The sequence below is a fragment of the Pocillopora damicornis genome, chromosome 4, assembly GCF_964200805.1.
Source record: "Pocillopora damicornis chromosome 4, jaPocDami1.2, whole genome shotgun sequence".
NCBI lineage: Eukaryota > Metazoa > Cnidaria > Anthozoa > Scleractinia > Pocilloporidae > Pocillopora > Pocillopora damicornis.
The window spans coordinates 7,281,678-7,292,649 of NC_142673.1; the positions used below are offsets into that span (position 1 = coordinate 7,281,678).

Here is a 10,972-nt window from a genome sequence, read left to right on the forward strand (position 1 = left end):
AATTATACCATTAGATAACCAAAGGATCGTCGCGTAGTGTCCCAGCTTTTTAAGAAAACTGTCAATCGGGAAGTTATCGAAAAGGTTGTTAGAAGGAACAAAAAAAAAAAAAACAAAAAAAAAAAATGAAACTGCCTAAAAAAATGACCAAAATAGCTTCAAAGTTAAAAAACAAAAGGAAAACACTCATTTTTTAACACACACGTGACGCTTTCTAGTCTTTCCACATAGCTGACCTATGTCCTTCCATAAAATGTAGAACGTACGTCTGATATGTACTTTGTATACGCACTAGCTTAACTCACTAACGAGATCTCAGTAGCTTGGTGCACGAGGATCTAATGTGAGGAGATCTGAGTCGGGTCGGGTCGGGTCGGGTCGGGTCGGGTCGGGTCGGGTCGGGTCGGGTCGGGTCGGGTCGGGTCGGGTCGGGTCACACGACCTGCCCAAGCCTCCACGCTGTTTACTATAGCACTTCTTTTCAATCACTGAACCCTAGAGTGGGCTCCTAGTGACAAGAGGAGTAAAGGATTTCATTAACATAAGATAATTTAGAAGAATCAGCTAAAAAAAATTTAAAACGGATTCGTTGTCGTACAAGAGCAAGGACGATTGATTTTTTTAAACAGTGTTATATATTTTATTCTTCTTTATTCTTCAGAAAAGTTTCACTGTTACCTGTTAGGCTTACGTTTCTAACAACAACCATGCTTTTTAACATAAAAAAACTTTGTTCATTGCACTAACAGAAGACTACAATTACTATTTATTTAACTAAACCAAATACCAACTTTAAATACAATACAAACAGCTAACTGGTTATGATAAGAGTATCTTTCTTTTGCGGTAAACATAAATAAATACATATACGATGGTTTAACCCAGGCTACGGGCGAATATCTTGCGAGTTGCGTAACCTTATTTGGAACACCATTGGGGCAAGGAAAATATACGAGAATTCTATAGTTTCGTGTCTGAGGTTCGTATCGATTACATAAGGCGTGCACGAAAGACAAAAAACAACACAAACGAAACCACGATAAAGTGTAATAATGAACAATTGAATAATCTGAAATTCTTAAAGGTTCGTTGCTTATGAAGCGAAGCCTTTGAGTCGTTCAGTGCCACCAATTTTTCTCATCGCTGTCTGTAATTTTTCCTCTTTTAAGATGTCATTCCGTGGCATATTTTGCACATTTCAGGCCCTTTATGGCAAAATGGTATTTTTTTGTAGTAATAATTTTATTAATAGTAATGATAGTTTTTGTACACTTTGTACATTTATCATAATTAAAGTTCGATTCTGATTTTGTCGTGCTTAGAAACGTTTATATAACACTCTATAAAATATCAGGTTTCGACGAGAAGTGTCGCTTTCTAGGCATCTACCATTTCTTCTGCTCCTTGGGTGGTCAGAGTATCTTACTTCTCCCATTTCCTCAGGGAGCGTGGCAGGAATATGCTGACCGTGGCGATGCTGACTAGTTTCGCAGTGGCTAGGGTAGAATGACCTGCCTCTGGTGCTGTTCTGTATTGGAGGCAGTCTAAAAGTGGCAGCACATATGTTCCATTCCCTGCTCCTCGGCAGGTCTGCTTCATAATGTTGAAGACTCTGTCGTGAGCATCCTGGCGAAGGGATCATTTGGTTGCTGATCCACCGAGAAGTGTTGGCATTGGCACGGGAAGCTGTGTTTAGGGTATACTTCTGTGTAGAGGGAATAAGCGTTGCGGCACCGACGGTAGACCACTGCCCTCTTTGTGTCGGCAGGCCTGTTTGTGTCTGCTGTCCGTGTATGAACGATCTTCCACCTTGGCATTTTCGGATCCTTCCTCTGTTTCTTGCATGAAACTGACAGCATGGAAGGAAGTTTCGCATATCTGTTTGCAACTCGGGAGCTGGTTGATAGCATCCTCATAGGCAGGAACAGTATTCTTGATCAGTCATTGCTTTCACCGACGAAATGTCGTTACGACGCAATCTTCTCTCGTTCAATTGCGGTTTTTTTTTAATTTCTTCGCAATTTGTTTTAGAAGGGTTGGTAGCTTTAGAATTACTTGTCCTTATTTCGGTCGAGTCATGCCAATGAGTAAACAATAAGTACTTTCCAGGGTAGTCAGCATAGTGTAAATAATTGTCCAAATCTTCGGTCTCTGTAAAGGGCAACGGAATTGTTTGATGACGTAAAAATTGTGCTTTATTTCATTTGTGAACACAGTACATATATTCCTTGCCATTTGTTTATGAAAATACGAAGTTTTTGATATGTGCGGTTAGGGGAAGCGTCGGTTTGGTGTCGCGTTTAACAGAAAATCTTTATCTGCCTTTGATGGAATATCTTTGCGGAGTTATTTTTCCCTCCTTTGATTGTGACTTATTTCTTCACAAGTCATTCTATAAAATTCAGCAGTCCGAAAATTGCCGGCCGTGATTTTAGCGTCTAGCAGATTATGCTATAGGAAGCAACGTTTACCGCAGTCAGTATCGTGCGCAGAACTCTGCAATTCGTTACTCTCGAAGATAGCAAGCATTCTTTTAGTACGATAAAAATGCACCTTACCTCTTTTCTGGCCACTCGGGAACTTTTGTTCTCCACGTTGAGAACAATCTGAGATTGGCGACCCATGCCGTCGAGAAAAACGCTGGTTCGTTACCGAGTACAATTGCAAATCTCTATGTCCTTCTAGAAGTTCTGCACGGTTTTGTTGTTCATTAACTGTTGCATGTGTTGCACAATGGCTGCTGGAAGCGAAAGTATCGCCTTTGAATCTTCAATGAGGGGGGCGCGAGTTTGTTTAAATTTCCTGCCTTTTTTCGACATTATTGCATAACGGTGGGAAGAGGCGTTCTTGAAGTGGGTTCATGGTCAGTGTAGTGAACGACCGCATACAATCGGATACAAAGAAATACCACTTTTGAATCTTGACACATGCAAATTTGGACTGTATGTCGAAAATGATTCGGGATATCATTGGTTTACATCGTCATAATCGCAAAGCTCTCGACCAATCAGATGCAACAACAACAGCATTTATTTAAACACGATAAAAAATTCAGCAAAAGCTGATGTGGTCGTGTACGGACAATAAAACTAAATTCCTAACTAAATCCAATAAAACTAAATTCCTAACTAATTATAAGAAGACTAATGTAAGATTTCTACATATTTTCAACAATAAAAATTCTACATAGTACATCATTATAACATGCGTGGCTTAAAAATACACTTGAGTGACTTTTTAAAAGCGTCAACGTCTTGAATTGATCTCATTTGATTTTCCAGAGCGTTCCACCGAGTAATTGACTTGTATGAGCATGATTTCTTGACCATATCGGTCTTAGGTCTAGGTAACTTAAATGTCATTTTCCTCCTGAAGTCGTAGCTACTTACATACTTTTCAAAGTGACGGCTCATAGGACGTGGCAAAAGATTATAATAAGCCTGATGCGCTAAGATTAGTAATCGTTTCTCATACATAATCTCTAAGGTATTCCATTTTACTGTGGCAAGAACCTCCTTGCTTGGAGTACACCAATCCAAGTTAAATATTATTTTCGCCGCTCTAACATGTATAGATTCTAAGCTTGAGAAAAATACTCGACCACAAGAGCCCCAAACTAACATACCATATGTCACAGACGGCAGAATAACCTTAAAATAGAAATCAATTCTTGCCTGTATAGGAAGGAAATACAAGGATTTAAGTAAATTCAACTTCTGCGTATATGACTTAGCTAATTCCGGTACATGATGATCCCATTTAAGAGCATTATCTATCTGAACACCTAGGCATCTTGCAGAAACAACCTCCCCGACAACATAATCACCCATCTTAATAGCTTGTTTTGGCCCAGTAAATTTTCCGCGTCCACCAAGCAATATACATTCCGTCTTGGTGGGATGTGGAGTGAGACAGTTCTCGCAACACCATGTATATAGCCTTGCTAGTACTTCATTCAACTTGGAGGCCACCAGATCATAGGTCGGAGCTGAGACATAGACGGTGGTATCGTCTGCGTACATGTGAAGCTGTGGGTCACCATCTATTCCCTCAGTAATATTGGGCAGATCATTACAGAAGATGGAAAACAGGGTAGGGCCCAGCACCGACCCTTGAGGTACACCAAAAGTAACTGGCATAGCTTGAGATTGACACCCATTAATCGTCGTTACTTGTGTTCTTCCAGAGAGGTAATCTCTTATCCAACACCACAAGTCCCCAGCTACACCAAGACTTTGAAGTTTTCGGAGCAGAATGGAGTGGGGAATTGCGTCAAACGCCTTACGAAAGTCTACAAAAACCACGCCTACAACATGTTTCTTGTCGATCGCTTGTCTCCAGTCATCCGTTATTTTCACTAACAACAGCTCGGTGGAATGACCTTTTTTATACGCCCACTGGTGAGGGTTCCCAAGTCCTTGTTCAGTGACATGCGTGGTAATAGTTGACGCCACCATAGACTCCATCAGTTTTCCTGGTACACTTAATAGCGAGATAGGCCTGTAATTTTGCTTAACGGTTTCATCGTCACTTTTGTAGAGAGCTGAGATGTTTGCAGCCTTCCAAGTAGCCGGTACACTGTTGCAGGTGGCGCTTATTTGAAAAACAGACAATAAAGATGGAATAATTGAGTCACCGGCAAACTTTAAAAGTTTTGGAGCAACTCTGTCGTGCCCAGAGGCTTTATCGGCTCTCAACTTAGCCATCGAACTAACAATAACCTCCTGCGATAAATTTATGTTCATAACACAAGGCGCGACGGTAGATACATGAACGTTACTTTGTGTCGAGTTGGTATTCGGCAATTCGTTGGCCAGTTTTTCGCCTATAGTTGAGAAATGTTCATTAAGTATGTTCGCTTTGTCCAGATCGGAGGTGACAACTTTTCCATCCGCATTCCTGATCCCTAATATCGGGGTAATCGATTTGCCGTTTGTCGCATTTTTTACCAGTCTCCAGTAGGATTTACAATCCTTCACTTCATTGAACAGTTCCAAATAGTATCTGCTCTTAGAAAGCCTCACTTCCCGTGTCACTCTATTCCGCAACTCCGAATACTCAGCCCACAGGTCTGGATCACCCAGACGTTGTGCCATTTTAAGCATTTTGAAACGTTTATTCATCAAGTGCCGTATTTGCGGTGTTATCCAAGGTACCGAGACGCTCCTAATTTTAACTTCCCTGTAAGGCGCATGCACCTGACAGATATCTTTGAATATGCGTAACCACGCCCAATAGCAATCGTCTGGATCGTTAAACACTGAACATACTGACCACGGGGCACTCTCGATATCCTTCACAAAAGTAGCTTGATCAAATCTTTTGAAGGTGCGGGCCCTGACTATCTTTGGAGGCGGCCTTTTTATTTTGGACCATATTGTAGCAAGAACCAGCTTATGATCTGAGATTCCCAACTCAGTTGTTTTAATAGTTCCTTTGATAATCTCCGGCTTGCTGGTAATAACCAAGTCAATCAGTGTTTTTGTCTCACTTGTAACTCTTGTTGGCTGGCTCCTATCGTTCATTACGCTATAGCTGAATTGCTGGAGTATATCTTGTAATCTTCTACCGGCGTATGATGTAACACCCTTGTAGCTACGAAAATAGTCCGAGTTAAAATCACCGACAAGCACCACATTCCTGTGCCTAAGCCACATTTTCTCCAGACAATCACAAAATCGTTCGTAGAACTGGAAGTCAGAAGGAGGTCGATAACAATTTCCTAATATCAACGCAGACGAATTATGCATAATTTTGATCCAGATTAATTCAACATCAGGGGGCTCTAGGGATTTGAGCCTTGAATAACAAATATGGCTCGCAATGTAAATCAAGCAGCCACCTCCATCCTGTCCCGTATTTCTGTCCCTTCTAACAATCTTATAGTTATCCACATGTAGTTGCTTGTTCGATATTCTCGCGTCTAGAAATGTTTCGGTAATTGCTAAAATGTCGAAACGACACACTTTAAGTAATAGCTTGATTTCATCCATCTTATTCCTCAAGCTTCGAACATTCAATTGTGCTATACTGAAATTATTTGAGCCACGGTTGATTTCACTCGCAAAGTTGAGTAAATAATCTTCACCTTCCGTAGATATGCCTCGCCATCCAGGATTTAGCTCTACATCACCAGAAAGTAAAAGTATCTGTGTAGTAGCCACAGAGTTTGCATAGTACAAAACTCTGCATGAACTCCAGGAACCCTTGCGTTTACAAAAACCGCCAGAAGTCGCGGGCTTGAAGTTGTTGTCGCCGGCAGGAGTCCGAAGACAAATAACGCCCTCAATTGCAGTACTTAGTGTTTCTGGTACAATCAAGGTAGTGTACTGATGAAGAGGATACTTAGCTGCATTATGGATGACATTTAGATGTGTTAAAACCAAGCCTAAAAGTAGAAAACCTCTTTGAACCTTGGAGCTACAGCAAAACGTGACCGCCATTATGCTCTCAAACAATCAATGCAAATTGTAACCAGACGTTACTCACGTTCTCAGTTGTTACTCACGTTCTCAGACGTATGAGGCATATTACATAACAATCATTATCATAAGACTATTCCGATTATTTGACTTGAAAAAAAATAAAGGAGAACATTGTGTAATCTTTTTTTTGTGGTTGTCCCGTGTGCACTAATCTGTTGCGTCCTACTTAAGTAGGCTCTATAGGCATTTTACTCAATGTTGGCGCGCGCGCCAGTGTAATGTTTTTCTAAAAAAATTTTATGTTTTAGCTTTTCAAAGTCACTTAAAGCCATCAAAAAGGCAATGAGCAAGGTTCGGACTATCGTTTGCTGTAATAAATACTATCAAAATGATAGTATTTAGCTAAGGCTCCACTAGGGGAGGCGCTCGCCAAAGGTAATTTTACTTTTTTTGTTTGATTTTCCTCAATTCGCTTGGGTGAAATCTCTCAAAGAAAATTTTAAATTTTAAAGACTAGCTGATCATATCTTAAAATGCTTAATTAATGACTGAGTTTGATCGAGCCGACAAGAAAATCATTCCTTTCATCCATGAAAGCAGACCTCGCTGCTTTGTCCGTACGGCATCTCGAGCCAAATTTTTCCCATCCGACCCTCCCGCTCAGTCAATAAGTACATATTTCGACTTCCGATGATAATTTTCTTTGATTAATCAGATTGATGCGAAATTGTAATTTAGTTTGGATACGGTTGCTATTTGACGGTGTTTAGAATGAAAATTGACTGCTTGAGTATTGCTTAATCAGCATTATAATAAGAATAAACTGAGAGGCATATTCTAATGTTGGAACTAAATCCCGAAGAGACACTAAAGTTTCTCTGAATGAAATCTAAATCCATACCGCTCACCAGCTAACAAAAGTCATTCATCTTGCATATTATTGGTTTCGTGATTAGACAAGCCTGCTAATCCAGCTGTTATCGACCAATAAACACTGAATTGTTCAAATTAATGATAAAAGCATGAAACTTTGCCACAAAGCTTATGACCCGAAGACTAACATTTTCTGATGTAGGGCCAATCCAAATTAACTTTTGGTGACGAGAACCACGCATGTCAGAAATTCGCTAACATGAAAACGAGGCTAAGAATAAAAAACCTCTTTAACAAGATTGCTTGGGGAAATTTGCGACAAAAGCCTTCAAACATAACAACCAAGTCATTTTCTGTCCATTTGTATTCATCTTACGCCATTACCTGACTATCCTCTATAATATTTATCATAATGTTTGGGTGCTCTGTGGTTAAACGTTAAAATGTACCTGTTTATGTTATTTTCTGAATCACGATTGGTAAAACTTTTTTACCATAGAAACATAAAGCTTATGTCTTTGGTTGATTTGACATTCTCTTCCGTTACTTTAGTTGCCAAAGTTTCATGCTTTTATCATTAATTTGAACAATTTTGGTCGATAACCGCTAGACTACGCTATTTTAGTCTGGCATTAAAAACTAAGTTAGTCAGTCGTAGTTAGACATCCTCTTAGTGCTATGTTCAAAGCAAATAAAACGCTTAGATATGTTTGATAAAACAGTGTTATATACTTTATTCACTTTTACTCTTACTACAGTTTAACTGTTACCTGTTGGGCCAACGTTTCTAACAACGACCATATTTTGTTACAGGAAAAACGTTGCTCACTGCACTAACAGAAAACAACAATTACTATTTATTTAACTAAACTAGGTACCAACTATAAATACAATACAAACAGCTAACTGGTTATGATAACAGTATTTAATTGACAGTAGACATGAATATTCGATGGTTTAACCCAGGCTACAGGCGGATATCTTGCGAGTTGCATCATCTTATTTGGAACCTCATTGGAGCAAGGCAAATGTACAAGCATTCTGTGGTTTCACGACTGAGGATTGTTCTGATCACATCATGCGTGCACGAAAGACGAGAAAGAACCAAAATGAAACCATGAGAAAGTGTAATAATGAACAATGAAATGGCCTGAAATTTAATTCTTAAAGGTTCGTTGCTTAAAAAGAAAAGCCTTTGGAAGGTTCAATACCTCCAACTCTTCTCACCGCTGCCTCTACTTTTTACTACTCTAAGATGTCATTCGATGGTATATTTTGCACGTTCCAGGCCCTAATATGGTAAAATGGTATTTTTATGGCGTAATAATTTACTTTATAATTTTTGTACACTTTATACATCTATCGTAATGGAAGTTCAATCCTGACTCTGACGAGCCTAGAAACGTTTATGCCACACTCTACAAAATATCAGGTTTCGACGAGAAGTGTCACTTTCTAGGCACCTACCATTTCCTCTGCTCCTTGGGTGGTCTCTTACTTCTCCCATTTCCTCAAGGAGCGTAGCTTGAATATGTTGACCGTGACGACGCTGTTTAGTTTCGCACTGGCTAGGGTGGAATGACCTGCCTCTTGTGCTGTTCTGTATTGGAGGCAGTCTAACAGTAGCAGCACGGTTGTTCCATTCCCTTCCCCTTAATAGGTCTGCTTCATAATGCTGAAGGCTCTGTCGTGAGCATCCTGGCGAAGGGATCATTTGGTTGCTGATCCATCGTGAAGTGCTGGCATTGGCAGGAGAAGCTGTGTTTAGGGTATACTTCTGTGCAGAGGGAATAGGCGTTGCGGCACCGACGGTAGAACCCTGCCCTCTTTTTGTCGGCAGGCCTGTTTGTGTCTGCTGTCCGACTCGTATGTCTGTTTGCAACTCGGGAACGGGTTGATAGCACTCTTGAAGACAGGAACAGTATCCCTGAGCAGTCATTGCTTTCACCGGCCAAATATGGTTGCGGCCCACTCTTCTCTCGTTCATTTGCAGTTGTTTTATTTCTTTGCAAATTGGTTTAGAAGGATTGGTAGCTTTAGAATTACTTGTTCTTATTCCAGCCGAGTCATGCCAATGAGGTAACGATAAGTAATTTCCACGGCAGTCAGCATGGTGTAAATAATTGTCCAAATCTTCGGTCTCTGTAAGGGCAACGGGATTGTTTGATGACGTGAAAATTGTGCTACATTACATTTGTGAACACAGTACATATTTCTTTCCATTTGTTTATGAAAATGCGAAGTTTTTTATAGTTGCGGTTAGGGGACGCGTCGGTTTGGTGTCGCGAATAACAGAAAATCTTTATCTGCCTTTAGTGGAATATCTTTGTGGTGAAGTAGTTTTGCCCTCGTTTCATTGTGGCTTATTTCTTTACAGGGTATTCCGTAAAATTCAGTAGCCTAAAAGTTGCCTGCCCTCATTTTAGCATCTGGCAGATTATGCAATGGGAAGCAAAGTTCACCGCTGTTAATATCGTGCAAAGAACTTTGCAATTCGTTACTCTCGAAGATAACAAGCAATCTTTTAGTACGATAAAAATGCACCTTACCTCCTTTCTGATCACTCAGGAACATTTGTTCTCTGCGGTGAGAACAATCTGAGATTAGCGACCCATGCCTTCGGGAGAAACGTTGGTTTGGTACCAAGTGCAATTGTAAATCTCTATTTCCTTCTACAAGATCTGCACGGTATTTTTGTTCGTTAACTGCTGCATGTGTTGCACAATGGCTGCTGGCAGCGAAAGTATCGCCTTTGAATCCTGAACGAGGGGGGCGCGAGTTTGTTTGAAACTCCTGCCTTTTTTCGACATTATTGTATAACGGTGGAAAGAGGCGCTCTCGAGTTGGATTCATGGTCACTGTGGTCAACGACTGCATACGCTCGGATACAGAGCAGGTGCAGTTTTGGACTATATGTCGGGAATGATCCGGAATATGATTGGTTTACATCATGAGCGCAAAGCTCTCGACCAATCAGATGCAAATTGAAACCAGACGTTACTCACGTTCTCAGACGTTAGAAGCATATTACATAACAATTAGTATCATAAGACTCTTTCGCCTTCGTTATTTTGACTTCAAAAAAATAAAGGAGAACTATTGTTATGTAATTTTTTGTGGTTGTCGCACGTGCACTGATCTATCGCGTCTTACATAAGTAGGCTCTAAAGAGTTTTTGCTCAATGTTGTCGCGCGCGTCAACGTAATTTTTTTCGAGAAAATTTTTATGTTTTGGCTTTTAAAGGTCACTAAAAGCCATCAAAAGGCGATGAGCAAGGCTCGAACTATCGTTTGCTGTAATAAATATTATCAAAATTTTTTCGCTTTTAAGCTAAGGCTCCATGAGGGGAGGCGCTCGCAAGTAATAATTTGGCTTTGCCTTTGATTTTCCTCAATTTGCTTCGGTGAAATCTGTCAAAATGTTCACAATTTGTGAACATTTTGAGAGATTTATTTAAAAGGTCCCAAAAATCGGGGTTAAAAGGGAAGCTTCCTCGCTATTTGCAATCTTGTGTTTTCTTGCTCCATCTTAAATTTGGTCCTATGAGCTGTTTTTCTTATTTTATCATTATTTTTTATTGAGGAAGGGCACAAACATGTTAAACGTTCCAGTAAATCTTAGGAAATTCCATGGAAGAAAACTCGAGAAATCTTGCCCGATAGATCCCTATTTT

The 10,972-nt window shown here is 40.1% G+C and overlaps 1 protein-coding gene across 1 annotated transcript; it reads right to left on the reverse strand.

Annotated features, from left to right (window-relative positions):
- Positions 1–8,691: 8,691 nt before the first annotated feature.
- On the reverse strand, positions 8,692–10,295 carry LOC149046654 (uncharacterized). The gene is made up of 2 exons (XM_089204484.1): positions 9,848–10,295; positions 8,692–9,440 (listed from the first exon to the last, which is right to left on the reverse strand). The coding sequence occupies exons 1-2, from the start codon at positions 10,173–10,175 to the stop codon at positions 8,695–8,697; spliced, it is 1,074 nt and encodes a 357-aa protein (XP_089060610.1). The 5' UTR covers positions 10,176–10,295; the 3' UTR covers positions 8,692–8,694.
- Positions 10,296–10,972: the final 677 nt, after the last annotated feature.